Below are 23689 nucleotides of genomic sequence, written 5' to 3'. Positions count from 1 at the left end.
CCACAGCTTGGAGTTCTAAAGTGACAGTTAGATTTCAGGTCATGGATAAAGTTGAAGATGAAGAACGGCTGACTCGTAGCCTGTCATCATGTTCTTTCTTTCATTTTAAAATACACTTGTAGCCCAATCCAGAATAGGCTGTTATTTGGAGGGGTTTATGACAGCAGAACTGAGGTCCTCTGTCTTAGAATGGCTGCAGGTGGACTGTGCAGCACTCCCTTGGTGGCCATTTTGGGAGTGCTGCTGCCACAGTGCTGCCACAGTGCTCCCTGTCTGTTTCCAGACCTCCGTGGACCTGCCGAAGCAGGTAAGGCAGCAGAAGGAGTGGGGATGAAATGGGGTGGGGAGGGGGATGAACAGGGAGGCTGCTGGAGGGGTGGATCTGTCAGCAATGGTATGCACCAGATCCATTCTTCCTCTTTCACAGCCTCTCTGCCCCCCTTTGTGTCCTCATACACAAAGTTTAAGGAGCAGGATGCTTACAGCAGGTAAGGGGAAGTCTCCTTTCCCCTACAAAGCCTCCTCATCCACCACCCCCATTGGATACAATGCACATCTTTTTGGTACAGCGACACCAGCAGGGGGGAAAGGGTAGTACTGGGCTCTTTGTACTTGTAATAGTGATGACTGTTACCCTGCACATGCCTGATCTCATCTGATCTTGAAAGCTAAGCAGGGTCAGGCCTGGTTAGTGCTTGGATGGGAGACCACTTGGGAATACCAGGTGCTGTAGGCTTATACCATAGTCTTTCGAGACTGAAGGTTGCCAACCAACCATTTATTAATGATGACATCTTTTAAATATTGTCATTCAGAATATCCTTAAAAATATTGCTTCACTAAATTAACTTTACTTTATTGCACACTCAGTTAAATATTCATATATTTCATACATACTTTTAATTGTACTTTAGTGGATATTCTTCACAGTCTAAAGCACAATTGTCCATGATGCAAATTTGACTCAACAAATCCTTCAGTGTGAGCAGATTTAACACAAGCAGAAGGTGCCTTTTGTGTGTTTAGAACTGTAAACCTATACCTTCATTCATGAACATATTTCTAGAAGTCCATGGAAATAACTTGATTTTTAAGTAAGTTAAGGATGTGACCCAAATGCTTGTTTGGGGTGTATGTGTGTGTGTTTCTTTAACACAGATTTTATTTGGCAGTGAATTATTGTGCTGACTACAGCTAGGCAGCTCAGAAAGGTAAAGGAAACAAAAATTCTAAAGCCTAGCTCATTTAGGGTGAAAAGCTTACCCTTCTTTTCCTCTGCATGCCAACCTTTCTCCTTCTGTCCTTCCAAGTAGTTAGAGAGATCAGGGAGTCAGCAAGAACAGAAGGAATCCACATTTCTGCGCTGTGAAGCAATGCGGAAAGACCTTTCATTGGGGAAAGGGGACCTATAAGAACCGCTTGCTCCACAGCACAAACTTTTTTCAAGCGCCTGCATATTACCTGTATTTTTCACAGTTCCACAGTGAGAATGATTAAGTAGCAATCAGAGTCAACCCAATTAGACATAGTGAATAATTTACTCTCTGAATAGAGCAGCCTTAATTTTTTTTTTTTTCCGTTTAACACGGTAACTTCAATTAGCCTCGCTTTATCTTTAAATTTATTTGGCAGAATATGTTTGACATATCTGATGTAGACATACATTTAATTCACCTAGTATTTTATACCACTCTTTCAGAATATTAACTATGCCTAATTGTATTTGATGTTCTACCTTGTGAAATTTTCCCTGGTTTGTCAAATGTAATGGTAATAAGAAAATACAACAATGCAGACAGAAGATCTTTCCAGAGTTACTGGTAGCTTCGACAATGATCTAAAGTCACCCTCAAAACTTTGGCTCATCCTCATTCCCACCTCAGTGGTTTTAATTTTTTTTCTTTGTGCACTTCTGAATGGGGTGTGTGTGTGTGTGTGTGTGTGTGTGAGTGAAAATTAACTTATTGTATGATAATAAATTACTATGTAATTCCACCAGTGCAATTTTGCATTGTGTTCCTCCATCCCAAGGCACCATTTTATTCTCAAGCTTACCCAACTAAGTAGGTTCCAGAAGCCTGAAGTTTGACCCCTAGACCCCTTTTCAACATATACAGGATAAGGCACCCAGCATCAACAAAGTCACTCGATAAGGCACTCCCCACGCGCATCCCCCCTGACTCCTGCGCCGGCTAAGCTCAGCTGATGCAACTCACCAATCCCTAGGTCCCACATTGGTGCGGGGAGGCCAGCACACATCCATGCGCTGGCCTATCTCCCCTTATGTTGGTGTGAAAGTGCTTTACGGCACTTTCTTGACAATGTTGGGCTGGCACAAGGGAGTTGTGTCGGCCCAAGGGTACCTCTGGATTGTGCCCTGAGATTCTTTTTCTCTTTTACCTGCCAAACTATTGTGTTGGACCAGGGAAGAAAAACCATTCCTAGAAAGGTATTCTTCCTTGCTCTTTCAAGTATTCCATTGAACAAAAAGAATTTATGTTTTATGTTTTTTGCTGGTTATTGTTGTTTTGAATTTTAGACTGTGTCTTTTTTCTGTCTGATTTGTTTGGCCATTTTGCCCAATCAATCACAAGTTAGCAAATGGAGCCAGCAACATTGATCAGAACTGATAGAAATACAATCCGTGTGAAACAGGCAAATGTATTTATCAGAAGAATTGGGGAACAGAAACCTTTAGTGGGACAGGGCTGTAACTGTCATGCTGTGAGAATGAAACAGTCATGATCATAGGGTGAAATCCTATCCAACTTTCCAGTGCTGATATAGCTGTGGTAACAAGGTGTGTGCTGCATCCTGTGGTGGTGGACAGTCACGGAGGCCTCATCAAGGTAAGGGAATGTCTGTTGCTTACCTTGTTGTTGCTTTACTGCTGCATTGACACTGGAAAGTTGGATAGGATGTGGCCCAGATGCTTCAGCAAAAATAGTAGCAATACAGAAATCAGTATACATGTTAACTCTCTTAACTCACACTCCCATTCTCCAAATTAAAAATCGGCCAAAGACTCTTTCAGCCAAATGCTATTGAGGGCCTTTGCCAGCAAAACATACTTTCTGCTGGCATGTGCTGTCATAAAAGCACTGTAAAGCAGTGCCAGTGGGGAGCTTTCCTGTTGGTGTCAGAGGAGCAACAGAGGCCTGCTATAGCAGATGAGTCCAGTGCGGGGACAGGGGCAGGGTGGGGATTGGGAGGAGGCTGAATCGGGTGGGGAATTATAGAACAGGGAGGAAATGGTGTGAGGTGAGTGGATCAGGTCCAGGAGAGAGTAGGATTGGCAGCACCAGTGTGCACTGAATCCTGAGGCCCTTTTTGGACCTGCTTCACCTACGTGGATCAACATGGACTTGTGCCAGTGGTATCCTTCCCCTGCTGCAACACCAAGCAGAGATTTGGGTTGGATTTGGCTGCTAGTCCTTGATGTTCTCTTAGCCAGATGCTGTGGTAGGAACTGACCTACACTGTAATGTAGGGACTCATCCTGTTTTCTTATTGCAGTTAAGGAAATTTATTCTTACAAAATTAGAGAGTTTTGTGTTTCTATCCTGTCCTTCTCTGTGGCACTCAAGACAGCATATATAATTCCCATTTTATCCTCAAAACAATGCTGTGAGGTAGGTTTGCCTCACAGAAAAGTAACCAGCCCAGCATCACCCAGTGAGCATCATGGCTGAATGGGAATCTGTGCCTGGGTTCATCTGCTCGCTCCATTCCACAATCAAACATACCTGAGACAGCTGCACTAACAGTGGATCTCACAAGTGGTTTCCATCTATGAGAAGCCCATCAGCACATATTCAAAGCTTGGACTGGTAGTTCATGGGCTCACTAGTGGACCCATTGAACACAGTGGACACATCTCTTCTTTCTGTTGAAGCCAATGGGGAAACGTTTGGAAGTGGAAGTTCAATGTGCACATCAGAGTTCCTAAGAATGCAGCCATTGGATTGGGGTCCAATGAAATGTGTGAATATATGAATATTGCTGAATAGATGAAAGACAATTATAACTTTCCAAGTGTTACAATTTATACACTGTGTTTGGTCTCGCATGCATGTATGTGTGTCTGTGAGATTGCTGGGGGGACATACCAACTATGCCGGCAAACTGAAACTGGAAAATAAAAATAAAAAAAATTCATTTGCCTGGAACAAGATTTATTTCCTCAGGTCATATGACAATTTTAATAATCTCTCTCTTTGGCTGGCTTTGTTAGACTAAGATTTATATGAAGCAATTAAAATTTATTTATTGTCTTTTTTCCCAAGAGTCTGCATTTACAAAATTTGCTGGCTTGTTGTTTGCTTGCTGCCAGTTTTTATTTGCTTTCTCTCCCATTCATCAGTTTTCTAGCATTAAACAAAAAGCATGTTGGTGATTTTCCAATGCCTTTCTTCCTCTGATCAAACGTTTTATAAGGCAGATCTAACAATTGCTACATCTTGTACAATAATCATAAACTTTTGCCACAAAGCTTCAGATCTCTTGTTGTTAGAGTTTCTTGCTCTGTCTTCCAAGTTATCTCATTTCTGCATGCAGTAAGCCACTCTCCCCTGGAATGAGCTTTTCAGTTCATTCACCTTGCCATGGGAGTCCTGAGACATCTGTTGTGCAGTTTTAATCCTTGGTAGCAACCAGCTTTCCCAATTTGTGATCCAAATGTGTCTATTTTCTACTCTGCTGGTTTAATAGCTATAAAAAAATTAAAGCAGCCAAAGTAAATCCATCTGGGACAAACCATTGGTGATTATTTCTTTAACCAACACCACCTTCACCATTCACTCATATGGACACTACGGTGTAGTCGACATCAACCAGCACTCACTAGTTCAGTTGGTGGTAATTAAATATCTATCAACATCATCCTGTTTTTAAACAAACATAGATGATTGATTCAATTATCTGACTCAAGAAAAAGCATCTTCTTCTGAACACATTCTAAGGCATGCAAGGACTTGAACTAATTAAAGGGCAGAAATGATGATATTTCATGTTTTTCTTATTGTTGTCAATCCCCTGGGGGCTGGGGATAAGAATAGGCCCTCAGTTTGGCTGTACTTGTCGTAAGAGGGGACTAAACAGCCATCGGGTAGATGGGACTCGTTAGCCTGGGAAGGCAGCGCATCTGAGAGAAGGAAAACTCTGATCCCAAACCTCCACTGCCTTGTGGCTACATCCAGTTATGGAAAAGACTTCAGGAGTCAACCTCGAGGCAAAATCCGGAGCCGGAGTCCCTGAGGCAGTTCATGGCTGAACACAGTCACGTTCTGGCAACTCCTGCGATGCCGCTGGAACCAGCTGTATTGGCTTCTGCCTTTCCATTGGAGCATTTCAGCGATGTGGAGAGGGGGGATTTGTTGCATGGGTAACAGTCTAACCTCCATATCTACATTACCCAGGCTTCGTGCACTGGAGAGGACACTCTGTTCCAGAACCACCATTCAGAGCGCAGTACCATAGTCTTCCGAGACTGAAGGATGCCAACTAGTTCAAGCCAAAATAGCCTCCCCAGTTCAGACAGGCCAATGTACATGAATCAGACCATTGATAAACTGATAAATAGTGAAAGAAGGAGTTTTAAGAACCCAGCTTCTGTCTACAGATTTCTACTCCAACAATGGAATTTAGGAAAGTTTTACAAATCTAGAAACAATTTCCTATTACTTTATCCTTTGCATAGTGCTTTCCCACAGCAGATAATTAGACTTCACAATGAAACTTCACTAAATTTCACTATGAAGTGAATTTAGTGATGGCCATTAGCTTAGATAACTTTGGGCCCAATCCTATCCAACATTCCAGCACAAATGCAGTCAGGCCAATGAGACATGCGCTGCATCTTGCAGTGGGGGGAGGGCAGTCATGGAGGCCTCCTAAGTAAGAGAACATTTGTTCCCTTACCTCAGGGCTGGAATGCAGCTGCATTGGCATTGGAAAGTTGGATAGGATTGGGCCCTTTGAAGTATGTCACTGTCTACTAATCATAATAGTTGTAGGCTCCCTCTAGTTTCAGAGGGAGTGTGTTTTTGAATACCAGCTGCAGGGGACAAACACTGCAGGAGGGGTATGCCTTTATCTCCTGTTTGTAGGCTGACCAGAGGCAACTGCTGGGCCACTGTGAGAAACATGCTGAACTAGTTGGGGTTTTGGCCAGGTTCAACAAGCCTGTTCTTATGAACATCACAGCTACAGGCTGAACAAACCACATAACCAGTGACAGTCATGGTAACTCACTGTTAATGCTCAATTTTTAATACAACTAATGTTGTCGAAGGAGCAAACAAATCCAAAGCTTTATAGTTTTAGGTGCCTTTTCATTCTTTCTCTCTCTCTCTCTCTCTCTCTCTCTCACTCTCTCTGACTTTGAGTAACATCCTTATCAAATTGTTTTTCCTACTTCTATTTTCTTTCTCCCTGGTTCCTCTCTTATCTCTCTTATTATATACACTTACCTGAGATAAAGCCCCAATGAACACCAAGCAACTTCTGAATAAATTTGTGTAGGAATGTTCTGGGCATTTCTCAACTTCTGGCAAGATTTCATTATAAGCAAGTGATTCAGTTCAACTTGGGTTCAGTTTTCTTAGTGTTTGCCATAGGCCAGTGGTTCTCAAACTGGTTCCCACCAGCGACCCACCAGTTCGTGTAACACTTCCCCCGTCCCTTTAAGGGGCAGGGGAAGGGGAGGGAGGCAGCAAGGCGATCCCCAGGATTATGTTGCTCAGGGGGGCGAGGGGGGGTGCTTGTGCCTTATTTTGCATGATGCTGGGCTGCAACAGGCTGCAGGAGGTGGAGGCAGGCCTGCACAGTGCTCCCCGATGCTTGGAACCTGCCAAAGAAGCGGGCGCAAAGCACTTCCGTTTTGCAGGAGGTGCTTTGCGCCTGCTTCTTTTGCAGGTTCCAAGCATTGGGGAGCGCTGTGCAGGGCTGCCTGCACCTCCTGCAGCCTGCTGCAGCCCTGTATCATGCAAAGTAAGGTACAAGCACCCCCCTCGCCCCCCTGAGCAGCGCGATCCTGGGGATTGCGTCGCTGCCCTACTCACTCCCACACAAGAACTTACGGAGGGAGTAAAGCTCCCTCAAAGTTTGAGAAACCCTGCCATAGGCCATTTTGCAAAATGTCAAGTGCACTATCCTAAATTATCAGTAGACCATCTTGTGAAATACTGGATTGGATAATCAAACATACATTTCCTATATAGGCATCTGGAAGAAGGAGCAGAAAGAGAGGTTTCTGGGAAGAATTAAGAAAAAAAACCCTAAATGTATCACTACTTCATCAAGGGTTTTGATCTTCCCTTGATGAAATGAACAAATCAGTACAATCCTGGTCAGAAAGTGACAGTCAGAGGTAGGACTTGTCATAAACCTGGCAAGGAAGTGTCTGCTTATATGAGTTGCCCATTCTCCATACTAAATGACAATTGAAATAAATTTCCAGGAAAGATAACTTTTGTATTTGACTCCCCCTCTCCCCCAAACAGGACAATTTGGTTAGGAATCAATAGCAGCCAGTGAGACGGAGTGGCTGGCAGAGGAGAATTTCTACCTTTATCTTTACGTACCAAGAGACAGGTGAAGACAAGGGGTGCTGGATCCAGCATTATGCAAGTGCATGATTTCTGACTGTATAGCTGCTACAAGCTATTGATACCAGTAGGGATGATGGTCCCATCAGAAACCAAGTACTTAGAACTGTACTGTCTGTAGCACACCCCACCTCTGTCTCTCAGTAAGGATAGAGATTCTCTTCCCCATAATTACCACATAGCTGCTGCAAGCACATTCACCTATGAAACTACCTCACCATACACTACTGTCTAGAACAGGGGTGCCCAAACCCCGGCCCGGGGGCCACTTGCGGCCCTCGAGGCCTCTCAATGCGGCCCTCAGGGAGCCCCCAGTCTCCAATGAGCCTCTGGCCCTCCGGAGATTTGTTGAAGCCCGCACTGGCCCAACACAACTGCTGTCAGCGTGAGGGTGACTGTTTGACCTCTCGTGTGAGCTGTGGGATGTGAGCTCCCTCCACTGCTTGCTCTTTCACATCTGTGATGCAGCAGCGGCAGCAAAGGAAAGGCCAGCCTTGCTTGGTGCAAGGCCTTTTATAGGCCTTGAGCTATTGTAAGACCTTCATTCATTCATATAAGTTCATCTTTAATATATTCATTTATGTAAACTTATGTAAATTTATTCAAATTTGAAATGTAAATTAATTCTTTTTTTCCCCGGCCCCCGACACAGTGTCAGAGAGCTGATGTGGCCCTCCTGCCAAAATCTTTGGACACCCCTGGTCTAGAACTAGGAAGTCCCCAGTGTTGGGTCAGGATGAATTAGTGGCAATTATCCGGCCTTGTTGCTGGGGTAGAAAATACTCACAGAACTTTGCAGTCTTCCCTGGTTCTTCAGCATGGGAATCTTGGCACTTTTCAAATAGTTAACGATAAGGCACATGTAAATTGATCAAACATTAGATTATTATTGCCAATATAAGTTAAGATCATCGCTACCTATGAATATCCTGAAATAATCCAGTAACCCTGCTCCAGGTGTCTTCAATGGCCACTGTTAGTACTGCAAGTAACAAGATCCTTTAGTGTTCAGGTGGTATGCCTTCTGAGACGAACTGCGAACTTCATATTGGCCTTCAGAAAGCAGATGAAGAATTTGGGATTAAGTGTGCTGCTTTAAATGATTTGTATTGTTAGTGGTTTTATAACAACAACAACAACAACAACAAGGTATTTATATACCGACTTTCTGGTCATCGGATTACTCCTCTAACTTTATTCAAGGTGGTTTACATAGGCAGGCGTTCCTAAATCCCTCAAAGGGATTTTTACAATCATAGAGGTTCTCTCTTTCAAGAACCACACAACATTTCAGATGGATCTTCCTGGTTTGGTCTCAATTCTGGCCTCCAGTTCTCCCACGCAGGCTGACAAGCAGCTCCATCTCTCACATGGAGGGCAGCCAAGACGCTTCTTGCTCACACCAAGAGCAGGTGGAATCACTCAGCTGGGCTTGTCAGCTGCTTCAAGGTCTCGCCATTCTCAGCCGTTCAGGGAGCTGCCGGTGTCCTCAAATTGGCGACCTTCTGATGTTATCTTCAGACTAACAGAGGCTCTACCCTCTAGACCAGACCTCCTGCCTTATAGTATAGTAATGGTACAGTTAGTGATATAGTTTGTGATTACAATTATTTTATTAATGTTTTGGCTTTATATTTAATCATTTTCAAAAGCCTCATGGACCTAAAATAAGGAAGAACGGCAAAGTAAAAATATAAATAAATACATAAAATAATATGAGTACACCTTTGGTACTGTAGTGGGAAAATTTCTCTGCTGTTCCTTGTTCTCTCTGTGGTATTTTTATTGACTTTTTAAAAGACCTTTGATGCAGTTTATGAGGAAAAAGATTTCAAGTAAAGTTTAATTAATAGACTTCATTGTACTTTACTAGGCATCGTCCAGTCATAATCTAAAATTAGTGCCTTCTCTTCCTTGTGCACTGCAGACAATAAGTCTGTTTTCAAGATAGCTGTCATTATAGGGCTGAAGAGATGTACTGTTGACATTTCCAACCTTTCATATTTGGAGGAACATTTATCTTCCTTTGACAGAGTGTCATCATGTTCTGTGCAATGGATGTTGTGTACCTAACTGTGTTGTGATTGGCAGTGCACATTTTACAGTGCCTGAAATGGCCCCTTCTTGTTTTCTGTCCCCTTATGCCTTGCATGCCATTGATGAACTCACTAGCAAGGGGGTGTCATTAGAAAAAAAATGCAAATGAGATTGAGTCTTCGGAATAGACGATAGAGATGGTTGAATTAGGCAGTTTTTCCTTTAGAAGCAGTTCATACATTCCAACATGTGACAGTTGCCTGACAGTGACTGTGAAAGTTCAATTTCATGTGCAATGCCATTAATCTGAAATTCTTCTCATTGACAATAGGGTTGTCAAAAAAAATTGAAGTAGTGAAATTTCAGGTGATTTTCAGTGTGGGATTCCCCCCTCCCCGCAGAAGAAACATCTGAAAAATGTCTTCAGAAACCAAGTAAGATTCTATAAGCAAAATTTCTCCACGGGTTTCTGCACATGCCTATTTGAGTAACCAGCAGAAGAAGGCAAGTGAAAATTAAAATTCACAAAATGTGTTTAAAATAAATACACAATATTGCTGATCAAACATAACAGTTAAAATGGTCAGAATCCAATGAAGTGCAAAATTAGTTCTGTGAGCTCAAAGGGGCTTCAGTCGAAGACAGTGTTTCTCAAACTGTGGGTCGGGACCCACTTGGTGGGTCGTGAGCCAATTTCAGGTGGCTCCCCATTCATTTCAATATTTTATTTTTAATATATTAAACTCAATGCTAGTTTGAACAGGCTACTCTGTATATGCTTTTAACAATGATAGTAAATAGGACTTACTCCTGAATAAGTATGGGTAGGATTGCAGCCTAGGATTGTTAAAATTTCCCTGCTTGATGATGTCACTTCCAGATATGACATCACTTCCAGTGGGCCCTGACAGATTTTTATTCTAAAAATTGGGTCCCAGTGCTAAAAGTGTGAGAACCACTGGTCTAAGATATTCTTTAGACTGGATTGGAGTTCTGCATTTAGTAGAGTCCAAGTAGGAACCAGTCTCTGAGGTGAGAGCTTAACAGCCCAATCCTATCCCCTGCCATTGGCAAAGATATAGCCGCACTAACAGGGCACAAATGTGCATCCAGTGGGGAGGTGATGTTTTCCCTTACCTATCCATAGGCTTTCTAATGGCCTATGGTTCTCCTTGGATGTATGCTAGCTATATATCTGGTGTAAGTCAAAGGAGTAAAAAGGGGAGGGATGGGTTCAAAAAGAGAGGATAGGATCCTGGTGCATGCTGGTGGCATTGGGTGCAACCTTTCCCTCCCCCAATACCCCCTGCATGAGTTCCAGCAACACAAGGCCCAGTTTAGATTGGGCTGTGGTGGTCAGAGTAGGACCGGAAAAACCTGTGTTCAAATCTCTTTTGTACATGAACCTTGCTATGGGAACTTGGGGCAGTCAGTCTCACAGACAAACCTACTTCATAGGATTTCTGTACAAATAAAGAGGAATGGACTTGTATTTCACTCTAAGCTCCTTGGTGGAAAGGTGAGATTAATGGTAATGGGATCAGAACAATATGCATCTGTGGGGTTCCAAGGTCCACTTTTCTCCCCCCCCCCCAAAAAAAGGACCACTTTTGGTACAAGGTGTGGAGTAGATGCTTTTATTCCCCAGCATTGCTTAGGAAGCTTGAATTGTGGAAAATGGGGTCTGTTTGCTTATAGGCTCATTGCTATCCAATCAAAAGCCTTAGCCACTCCCTCAGTGCCTCCCAGAGATACTTGGGAGGCTACAGGTTCACTTGCTCTCTCTCAGCTTTGATTGTTATTCAGTGTCACTGCACATATTCTACTTGACTATATCCTGCCTATCTGCCTGCCTCCCTCCTTCAAGGAACTCTTTGCCTTCTAGTTTCAGAATAAGTCCAGATATGCAAAGAGCTCATGTACCCTGATACACAAGTTATCCTTTCACACATTACATTGGAAACATCTTATTGTGTATGATGAAAGGAGCTGGTGTAGGGTAGCACCTAAGAGGAGCTTAGGTGGATGAGCTACAAATCACAACTTGCTTAGTTTGAATCTTGCTTTCGCCATGAATTCAACAGATGACTGTAGGCAAGTGACAGCCCAATCTTATGCATGTCTACTCAGAAGTAAGTCCCATTAGAGTCAATGGAGTTTACTCCCAGGAAAGTGTGGATAGGATTGGGCTGTTACTGTCAGCCTCAGCAGCAATATGGGGATAATAATTCTTGCCTACCTTGCAGGATTGTCGTAAGGATTGCATTGAGCTAATATATTTGAAGCACTTTGCACACTCAGAAAGCACTTTATGAATGCTTTTATCATCATTCTTTTCTCCCTGTAATGTGCAAAACAAAACTTCACAGTGGTTTTCCGTGATATTATTGATAATCCTTTTATTTATGAAACATTTGGAAATAATTTCTACACATCTTTAACCTCTCAGATATGCTGAAGGATGAAAACAAATAGAAAATGCCAACCTTTGTGTTCAAGTAACTTCAATTTCCATAGATTCTGCTTGTGTTAATATTGTGCGAGTGCGTTGTAAAGCATTTGTCATAGCTAATGCATTCCTGTCAAATCAAGTAATATTAGAAGAGAGGTTTTTATAATGAATATTAATACGGGAGACAGCCTAAGTGAAGTAAATTATAGAGGCATGCAAATGTAGTGTTAGCTGCTACAGCAAAGCAGTCGTTCAATGTAAATTTATTTGTCCCTATGATGCTAATAAAAAAAAAATTAGGCCACTCGGCATTCACAAGGAAGCTGGAGAACTCTGATAGGAGTTTTCAAGTAGTTTGTTCATGTGCCTGGCTGTAAATTAAAAGTCTTATTCACAAAAATTAGTTCACAGTATGTACACTCAAGTAATCAGTGGTGTAATTATTTTACAGAGGTCTGAAATTCTTGCTCACACATCTGCAAAGCAGGCATCTCAGGGATTTCAGGCCAACAAACACATTGCTAATGAAGGAATTCTTGCAACACACTGGATGCAAGTTGGGTGAATTTAAATGCTTGATTTGAACAGCCCTCTCCTTGTCTTGATTTATTTAAAATTGACAAGCTGAGAACAAGTTAAGAGGAGGGCTGTGGCTTAGTAGTGTGGCACTTGATTTGCACGCAAAAGGCTTAATCCCTGTCATCTTTGGGTAGAGGTGAGAAAAACTCCCATCTGAAACCCTGGAGAGCCATCAACACTTTGGGTTGACAATACTAACCTAGATGACTCAGAGCACAATCCTGTGCTCAGCAGCATGGCTCCATAAGGCATGTTTGCTAGCCTCACCGCTGGGCTCCCCCCTGTGCTATCCCAGCGCCATCCAGTGCAGTCCAGTCTCCCGGACCACCGAGCCACTGCACGGTAAGCAGGAGAGGGGAGAGGCCGGTGGGGGAGGCGGGGTGAGGTGTGACACAGAGGCATGACGTGGGGATTGGGGCGGGTTGGAGGCGTGCCAGGGGGAGGAAGGCGGGTCAGCAGAGCCCTGCTCTGCAGGATCTAAGGTGCTCTTGGAGGGCTCTGCACCCTACATGAGTGCCTTTACCTAAAGTGAGTAGGGCTGCTTACCTTACCTGGGAGAAGGGGATGAAAATTCCCTTCTCCTGAGGCGCCTCCCGCGGTAGCCCGGGGCACACAGGATCCAGTGCCCGCCGTTCTTGGTGCTGCCGAGGCTGGGCGCCCCGGGCAGCTCAGGATTGGGCTGTCAATGATTCATGATAAAGCTGCTTCTTACTAGTGCAATCTATGGCATGTAGGACTTTTACTAACTAAGGGAAATGAGCTTGAAAGTGATAGTGGAACAGAAAGAAAAGAAAAAGAAAATTGTATTGGGCTGCCCTGCTGGCAGAACTAGTGCAGAGGCAGTAAGATAGAGGATAGGTCAGATTGGATACAGCAGAGATTTTCAACGTTTTTCATCTCATGACACACTGACAAGGCTCTAAAATGGTCACGGCACACCACCAGGTTTTTGACAATTGACAAGGCACACCATGCTGCCAGTGGGGGCTCACATCTCCCATTGGCCCTGTTAATAAATGACCTTCCACCAAATTCCTGTGGCACACCTGTGGACCACTCGCGGCACACCAGTGGTTGAAAATGGCTGGGATAGAGAATAGGTCAGAAAGATAGGTCAAAAATGTCTGAAATATTAAAAACACAGATACTGGGGAAAATGTATCTGTACTCAGTAGTAATTGACTATAGCTAACTACAGTGGTACAAGCTACTAGTTGCATTGCTGTGGCTCAGTCAAAAAGTTCCAGACTGTCTTCTTTCCAGAAGACTCTTACTATCTCATTTAGCATAAAAATCCACTACTCCTATAAGGTAGAATCCTGGATAGGAATCCTGGAGAGGGTTCCGTAACAGCACCAAGTTGCTGTGGGCCATGAGAAAAAGCACTGTACTGGGCCTCCATTGCAGACTCCCAAAAACTCCCTGATGGGGCAGTGGGCACTACCACTGGTACTGAAGTTCAGGAGTCAACCTGACCAAGTGGCCTCTGGCGCAGGATCTCAGACAATGCCTGACCTGGCACACTGCTCACGTCCCCCTCAGGAGAATCTTTAAATTCATGGTGGACTAACCCAATTTTAAAAAAAATCTGCATCTGTCTGTGTTTCTAATAGTTCTAGGGCTGGTTCCCTGAACTGAATTTAGGCTCTCAATGCAGCAGATCATAGGACTGAGTTGTAAGGATAGAATTAGCCTTGTTCAGTTATTTTGGAGTATCTCTATATTCAGTGATGAAGGGGGAAGTTTGTCATGCCCGCTTATCCCACGCACATCCTTGCCCAGACTGGAAAGTCCTGGGTCAATGATTGCAAAGGGTTCTTGACTGAGATGACCTTAGGGTAAGCCACTCAGCCTGAGCTGCAATATGAGAATAATACTACTAATCTTACATGGTTGTAAGGACACCACCATAACAGATGCAAAGTGCTCTGCGTGCTCAGAAAGCACTGTACAAATGCTAAGCATTATTATATTTTACCATGAATCCTGCATAAAGTTGGGAGAGGAAGAGAGCCTAGGCACATGCATCTTGTGAGTGCGTGTTTGAATGTCTGGAAGTATATGAATGTATGGAAGTTGGGCCCAGTGGCTGATGGTGTGATCCCCCATAGCCACCATTTATCAGCTATCGATTCTTAACAAGTAACTAGAGCTACTCAAATCAAAGAATGAGTAGAAATTATAATGTTCTTTCATAGCAATGCTTAACTGTGCATTGTATGCAAAGGATTAGATGGATGAGATAATTAAAAACCTCATTTCCTATTGGTGTGATTTGGTCTAGTAGCCTGTCCTGATTTGAGTCTTTATTGATTATTTGGCAAAGGATGTATTGATCTTGCTGGAAGGTTACATGGAAACTTTGTTTTCTCATTATATTTGCCATTTCAAGACCTTGCATTTCATGTTTTTGGCTTCTGGAGGGGGCACTTTTCCATTTTAAAATCTAGGAACTGAAAAGTGCAGACCTCAAGAACAAAGAAAACACGGACAACCTTTACATGGTGATGTGATTGTCAGAATGATACACAATTTAATGGTACACCAAGGCAGCGTATAGCACCTACTAGAACTAGTTCATGTTTTAATGTGACCTCTAGTCACAGTTGTAATCCACGCTTATAGTACATAGGACTCCAAAGATATATGTGTCTTTTGTAATTGTCAAGATCAAAATGTAGGTTCTTGAGATTTCACACATTTTGTAATCAAGAATGACATCAGTAAAAGGTGGACACAAGCCAGTACCTCTGTTTGGGAGATAAAATATTATCCATTTTATTTCTGCTTGTTTCTTTTGTTGACTATTTTTGAACCATTTACTGATTGAGAGCCCAATTCTATCCAACTTTCTTAAAATGGTACAGTCACAGGGCAGCCCCGAGGTAAGGGAACAAATGTTTCCATACCTTGAGGAGGCTTCTGTGAGTGCCTCCCCACCACAGGATGCAGAGCGCACCCCGCACTGGCATAGCACCCCGCATTGGCATGGCTGCACCGGCACTGGAAATATGGATAGGATCGGGTCCTTATTTTACTATGTAAACTGCTTTGTGAACTACTCTTGTTGAAAAGTGGTATGCAAATATTCTTCTTTTCTTCTTCTAATAATAATAATAGAAGTTCTGGGCAAGTTTGTTTTTTTCTTTAAAGCATTTCAGTAAGCATCAGACAGATCAGAATGTGACAGTTTATACATGATATTTTTATGTTAATGTCTGTGTCCAAACTGGAAACAGCGCTTACCATTCCGCTGCGTGGCTCACAAGAAGCCCCTCTAATCTCCACTGTGCGATGCTCTGGGCAGTTGCATCTGTAATCCACTGTCCCAGCAGGTTTTGCAACTGGATTTCCAGGCAGGCATGACTGTGTGGAGGGTTGCACAATGGAGATTAGAGGGGCTCCTTGTGAGAAGCACGGTGAAACGGCAAGCACTGCTCACATTCAGCGTTGCGCCAGCTCTGGTCCACAGCCCGTGGTTTGGCGAACCCTGCTCTAAGCCACTGACAATCTATTGTGATATACAAGAGTTTTATTAAAAATGCAATAAGTCTTTGTGCCATCTTAAACACTGGCCAACTGAGCATAGTGTACACATTGATGGACTACAGTCCATGTCATCAGATGCATATAATCAGATGAACCACTAGATGTTTTGTAGTTTTTGCTGCTACAAAAGGCTTCTCCCTTGAAGGATGTAACAGATACTCTTGCATTATTCTTACAGGTTGTAATTCTTATATTTTTCCTAGAGATGAACTCTTGGCATGTTTGTTGAGATGTCTGAAGAGTGGAATCAACACAAAAAGGAAGAACTCAACATGAATAGCAGATACTATTCAAAAATGTAGAGGTTATAGAGCTACTTTAAAAATCTAAACTTAAGAGACAAGTGAATTTATACAACACAGAGATAGTATATGATGTAATTGCATATACTGGTTTCGACAGCTTCATTTATTTTGTATTGACCAAGCTACGATAATCTTGGCTGGACATTGCCTTATTGCCTGTTTAACTTGTATTTGGCCTAAACAAGAACATCCATTATTACTACTTTTTATTATTATTAAATTCTCCTATCCTATCCAACAGCTTTTCAAACGTATGGTGAAAATAGATCTGATTGACCTAAGCTGTTTTCCTTATGTTTTCAATGTCATCTGAATAAGTGATTATCTAAATATGCAAAGTTGAATCAAAGGCTCAAACCACTAAATCACATGGCTTTTGATGCCATTAACTCTTCCCTGCAAAGTGGCTCATTTGTTATATTTTAACCCCACTTTTCAGCCAATAACCACATCCCAAAGCAGCCTGTAGCAATTAAAATTCAATACTAATAATAATTAAATTGCAGTACATGATGCTTCTGGGGAAGGCTCAGTTCATAAATCAAAATAAGACACAAGCCCTGTCTTCAGGCATTCAATTAATAGAAAAGATACAGAAGAAAATGAAAATTAAGGGGAAAGGTTTCAGGGGGGAGGATTGACAGTTCCTAAACAAAGAGGTATGACTGTTAACAGGCATTTGTGCCCAGTTAGGGTTAGGCTGAGCTTCCTTTGCTGCTATTCTTGTAGGAATATAAATGGTGCAGTTACTCGTTAGCCTGGGAAGGCAGCTCATCTGAGAGAAGGAAAACTCTGATCCCAAACCTCCACTGCCTTGTGGCTACATCCAGTTATGGAAAAGGCTTCAGGAGTCAACCTCAAGGTAAAATCCGGAACCAGAATCCCTGAGGCAGTTCATGACTGAACACAGTCACGTTCTGGCAACTCCTGCGATGCTGCTGGAACCAACTGTATTGGCCTCTGCCTTTCCATTGGACCATTTCAGTGATGTGGAGAGGGGGGATTTGCTGCATGGGAAACAGTCTATCCTCCATACCTACTTTACCCAGGCTTCACGCACTGGAGAGGACACTGTTCCAGAACCACCATTCAGAGCGCGACACCATAGTCTTCCGAGACTGAAGGATGCCAACAAGTTACTCAGTACCCTTGGTCTACCATTTTGAGTACCATGTTTTAAGGATCAGGTCAGCATAGTTTGAACAGTAGGATTGGGGATCCAAAATGAGGAAAATCCCAGTGAAGACTTTGGCTTCAGAAAGGTTGCTTTGGCAAATTCCTCTCCCACCTTCAGTGTGCTTCCTCCATCTCTCCCGCCCCCCAGCTTGCTGTCCTTTGCTGCAGCCTTCCCTTTGCTCTCTGCCTTGCCTCACCTTGCTTCCTCTTTGTCTCCCTCCTCCTTTCAAAGTTGACTTATGCCCTAAAGTTGAGGACCAAACTGTACCACTTCCCTTCCTGGTGTCTTTTTTTTCCTATTCAAATCACCTTCCAATTAATTCCTTGCTTCCTGTTAAACCTTTTTCCTTCCTTCTTTTTCTATTACAGTGGAACAGGAAAATCAGGGTTGCACCATTTTGCCTTCCTTTCCCTGTAGCCATTCACAGGGGAAGGTGCTGTGCCACTCTAAGAATTGGTCTGCAATCTAATGTCTGTTGCACCCTGCTTTGTGGTAGGGGTGACCCTGTTCTCTTTATTTTAACCCAGTGTATCTCACAAGTCAATGCAAGTACAGTACTGAGATTCAAACCTTGTTAGGTTAACTTATAAAAATTTATAAAGCCTTTGAGAAGTTTTAAGCTATGTCTGAACTGCAGAAACTTAGTTTGGTTATCTGAAACTTTATTCACCATTGGCATAGGACTATTCTCAGACTAGTGAATACTTTCATCTTCAGTTCCTTTTTCCACCATATTTCTACTATAAGATACAAATAGAAAAAGTAATGCCACGCTTATTTCTATTGATATTCATCCAAAGACCCTGCCCCTTTCAAAGTAGAAGGATATGACCTCCCCCCCCCAAAATCACTTCATAAAATTATTTTGTATTATTTAATATAATGCAATTATGTACCATGTTTCAAAATAAAGCCATATTCAAGGTAGCTAGCAAGAGATGTAAAAAACATCCTAAAACATGTCTTTCTCTTCCCCTCTGCTATTCCTGGGTCAAGTCATCTGTTTCATGTTTGATTCCACAGGAAAATGTGAATCTATTGTGAGCTTGGCATAAAAAAGCCACAATGAAATCCTAACTGAGCCAAGGGCAGCCATATTTCCCTCACAGATTTTATGGCACAATAATTGTTTAGTATCTGCAGCAAATTGAAGTCCTATCATTCTGCTACTCTACCCCCCTATTTCTGTTTGTGGCTAAGGACATTTAAAGTAACCGTCAGCAGTCATTTTCATGAGCACCTCTGAGAAAGCTGACACTGGTGCTTGCTTATAAGGCTGTTAAAGAATATAAAGATGAGTAATGCCAGTAGGGTGTGCTTTGAAAGAAAAAAAACAGAATGTTGCTTGTAGCACCACAGCACTCTTTTAAGAAACATTAGTTCTGTATATTTTCCATATCCAAAGAGAGTGAATTCCTAGCACTTTAAATGGTCCACTTAAGAAAATGCATTTATTGCCAGCCACTATTCCCTCTTGTAGCTGCTATGGAGGAAGTAAAGAGTCAACATGGCATAGCGGTTAGAGCAGTGTTTCACAAAATGTGAGTCAGGACCCACTAAGTGGGTCACGAGCCAGTTTCAGATGGGTCACGTAGCAGCTAGTTCAACCGCCATTGAAAACACAGAGTTGAAAATATAGGGTACAAAGCTGCTGGGTGGGATGGGCTCCTGGTGGGAGAGAGACATGGTGCTTTGCCCTCAATAGAAGGGAAGAAGGGATAATGGAAAGGGGAGAGGGCTGTGTGGTTGGAGAAGGATCCAAGTCTGCATTCAGCTTTGACTTATGAGCTGGAATGTTTGGATTCGGAGATATACAAAATAGCAGCATGAGTGCACCGTACAATGGGACCTTTGATCACAGCTTGGGTTGAATCCTAAATTGATGGTGTCCCTTCTAGCAATGACATCACTTCTGATGGGTCTTGGCAGACTGTCATTCTAAAAAATGGGTCCCAGCGCTAAAAAGTTTACCACTGGGTTAGACTATGACTGAGAAAACCCCAACAGGCTTGTACTTGAACTTGCAGCTTACAATTGCGCTCAACTACCTCTCAGCATCCTTGTGAATAGGACAAGGGGAGAAGTCCTTCATATGCTACCCTGGCCTGGTTTGAGGACACAGCTGAGATAGATTTCAAGGAAACAGGGTCCTGTGAGATGTAAGCAGAGAACTGGCCAACTACTCTACATGATTAGGTTGTTGTGGAGTGTAGGCATTTCCAGCAGAGCAATACAAACGGCTGCGCAGCAGAAACCTGAAGTCAGTGCTCAAGGTTGTCCCACAGGAGGCATGACAGTTGCAAATAACTACACCAAACAAAAAGGCTGGGTTCCACCACCAAGGTATATTTACAGGAGGTATTTGCAGCAACATAGCAGACAGCAGCACACGTCTGGCTCCACAATCTCCTATGGCCCCCCCCCCCAGAGTTTGTTTGCAGGCCTGCTTTATACACACGCCCATGCCCAAACTCAGGTGCACAGGGTTTGCACTTAGTAGCACCTGCCACTTAGATACATGGAGCTCAACAGAATTAAACAGTCACAGGCTACATCAGATACAGTGCCTGTATCTTTTCTCCTGTGCACAAGACCTGAGGGATTTCTTAGGTTTCAGACCTCAACATATGTCATGGCATGATAAACGGGGAAGACTTGTGTACCCATTTTCCTTTCCCATATGTTTGAGAGAGGTGGCAGATGTATCATCTGAAATGCCCTTTTAATGCCTTATTTACCAGAAGTCAGTAAAAAAAAGTTTAGAAATCAATGGAATCCAGTTAAAGCACACCTGTTTCACCTGTTCATGCTTTCACAGTATGTGTGTGGGGAAGTGTGGGGATCAATAACCAAATCAAACCAATAGCAAGGTAAGAATACTTCAACTAGCCACCAGGGAACTAGCCACCTAGTTGAAATACTTCAACTAGCCACCATATCACATACTTATCAACTCGAGTGTTACCTCCTTTCACCTTGATAGAGGCTTATCCTATGCATTCAACAATATTTACTTGTAAAGGTCAAGAAGGGTTTTAAAATGTACAGTGTTGCAATTTGTGGTTGATGTCCTGGTCCTGAATTCTGCCTTTGATGCTTCTATCCTCCCTTTCCTCCACTGATTCTGGAAAGCCTGCTTTCCAGAAAGCCTACTTTCCAGAGCCTTTGCTGCAGCTGAAACTGAAAACCAGCTTGTGTTGACTAGTATGATTTTACAGTGTTTGTCATTAGTATTAATCTCGACATATGATTTGTTTGAACAGGGCTTAATAAAGCAAGTCTAAATGAGGCAGATATATATTTTTAAAATACCACAGCAGCTGGTAACACCTGTCTCTTTTAATTCTTTTTCATCTGATCTCCTGATTAAGGGCGCCCTTCTGTTGGTGGCTGTCCTTGTCGTCGTCCCTCCCATGATAGTAATGAAACTGCTGTTGTGTTTTACTTTACCTACAGTTTTTATTAGGCGAATGATGGCAGGACTAGGATGAGACTGTAGAGTTGTGTTAAAATGTAAATTGCCTCTTGAATTTAATTCTGCGCATTTATTTAATGCTGGTCATGGCCAAATGAAGAAGGAAGACCAGTGCTCATAGAATTAGATTAAATGAGCCACAAGTTTATTGAGAGCAAAGCACGGAATAAGTGGGACTGTGACATTGCAGCCTGGGACTCACACAGGTGAATCCATCACTATGCCTTAGTTCTCTGGCAGCAACTTCATTACTGGAACATGGCTTCTAGAGGCAAATTTACCATCCCATATCCACAAGAAGAGAAAAGAGAACATTGGTCAGTTTCTTCTGGAATGTTCTTGTCCACAAAGGTTGCTGTAAATAGTAATTAAGGTGTCCTTTGGGACCAAATGTGCAAGTCTGTCAAAATAAAAGATTTTTCTAAACTACAGGCAAACTTAACATACAGGCATGCCCCCATATCCACTGGGGATCCATTCCCCTTGCCCCTTGGAGAGTGGGGGTGGAGTGTGGGGGGGGGCCCTCCTGCATCAGTAGCTAAGTGAACCCATGGATACAGGGGTCTCCTTGTACTTGCCATTATGTTCACAGCTCATTCATCCAGGAAGTGTTGTTGTGTTTTAAATATCACAACAATGGCTGTTTGCAGAGTCTCGTGACTTCAAATTCTATGTTGCAACACAGCCTATGTGAATTATATACTTCAGCAGAAATGGGCATTTGTTTGTTTACAAACAAATGGGAACAGTCACATTTCCATTCAGTGACTGAACAAATAAAACATCATATAACAAAACATATAGGAAAAAAAAAAAAGCAAACACACAAAATTCAGCCACAAAGAGCCATCCTAAAACAGGGGTCATGCTTAAGATGTCTTCAGCTATGTCCAAAATCTATAGAGCAAAAGTGTCAGCTGAATTACAGTGGAGTGTGTCTCTTAGGCGTGAGCTATACTTTTCCAGTTCCTTCCTTCACTCGGAGCAGAATGAGAAAATCCCAACACCTTATTGGGTGTTGGCCACCTGGATTGTGGACAGAGCGAACTGCTCATTATTTGCAGCATTATTTTAGTCTTACCTCGGCTCTTTTTGGCAAATCCCTACCACCTCTCCTTTTGTGCTGTCTGAGATTAGCTGATTGCCCTTTTAGGAGCTGGGTAGAAATTTTTTGCTGTTAGCCAGACTGACCTTGGGCTCAGAGGCATCCCTGACACAGGTGCCACCTGGGGCAGCTCTTACCTGAAAGAGCTCCACATACCGGAAGTTCAGGAATGATGTAATGATGCCATCAGGTCGCCTCCAACCTTCTAGACCAGGGGTGCTCAATAGGTGGATCGCGATCTACTGGTAGATCGCGAGGCAAAATGAGTAGATCGTGGAGTGCCGCCCCCCCTTCAGGTGCCTCTGGGAGGAAAAGCCGGGAGTAAGGCCCATTGTACTCAATGGGGCTTACTCCCAGGTAAGTGTGGCTAGGATTGCAGCCTCACAGCCTAATCCTAGGCATGTCTACCCAGGAGTAAGTTCTGTTATACTCAGTGGGGCTCAAGGTACACCAACATACATTGTACACATAAATGTTATATGTTATGATGGCGCGAACATTGTAAAAAAAACTCTGGTAGATCTCCGGGCCTTGCTGGGTTTCAAAGTAGCTCTCGAGCCAAAAAAGTGTGAGCACACCTGTTCTAGACTTTCTCATTGCATTAAATGTGATAACCAACTTCCAGATTGTCTATGTTCAGCAATTTTTGGGCCTGTTGCTTCATATTCTCTCCAGTAAGCACAAAAACATGCTAACCTGTGAATGCAGGAGGTGACTGGGTCTGGAGTGGGCCAGAGATCTCTAGAGGGCAGTGTGCCGACACGTCTGCTCTCAGCGCATGGGTGACTATTCAACTTCTTGCATGAGCTGTGGAATGAGGGCTCCCTTCACTGCTCGCTGTTTGATGTCTGTGATGCTGTAGAAGCAGCAGTGAAAGAAAGGCTGGCCTTGCTTTGTGCAAGGCCTTTTATAGGCCTTGAATTATTGCAAGACTTCATTCATTCGTGTAAGTCCCATCTCTAATATATTCATTTATGCAAATTTATTCAAATTTGAAATGTAAATGAATCCTTTTTTCCCCAGCCCATGACACAGTGTCAGAGAGATGGTGTGGCCCTCCTGCCAAAAAGTTTGGACACCCCTGCCCTAGATGCACTGCTGGAGTCATGTGTGGGAGAACCCCATGCCAAAACAGCTATGTGAGAAAGGACCTCTCTCGCCATTGCATGGCTTTGTTGCCTGCACCATCATGCAGCCTTTACGGTCTCCACCAATCGCATACAAAGTAATGCCTTTTTCATAACTCACAGTCCTGAATCTGCCAGACAGATGCCTCGTTCCCTCTTACTGCTGGCAGCGGTATCATATTTTAATTTGTGTGCTTAATCAAAATAAACCAAACTCAGGGAATTTAAAAACTTCAGAGTTATTTATTTTTATTAGTGAAGTTTATTTATTAGTTA

At 43.0% G+C, this 23689-nt stretch overlaps 1 protein-coding gene across 1 annotated transcript in view; it reads left to right on the top strand.

The window, feature by feature from the left end:
* Nucleotides 1-23689, top strand: part of ZNF385D (zinc finger protein 385D) — a 392444-nt gene that overhangs the window by 325202 nt on the left and 43553 nt on the right. Inside the window, 4 exon segments of the mRNA XM_066628214.1 lie at nt 486-538; nt 16920-16943; nt 17666-17672; nt 22384-22447. Coding sequence (XP_066484311.1) covers nt 486-538; nt 16920-16943; nt 17666-17672; nt 22384-22447 — 148 coding nt within the window.

Source organism: Tiliqua scincoides, chromosome 5 (assembly GCF_035046505.1).
Source record: "Tiliqua scincoides isolate rTilSci1 chromosome 5, rTilSci1.hap2, whole genome shotgun sequence".
NCBI lineage: Eukaryota > Metazoa > Chordata > Lepidosauria > Squamata > Scincidae > Tiliqua > Tiliqua scincoides.
Note: the sequence above shows the minus strand (reverse complement) of the source record. Positions and strands in the feature narration are given on the sequence as shown.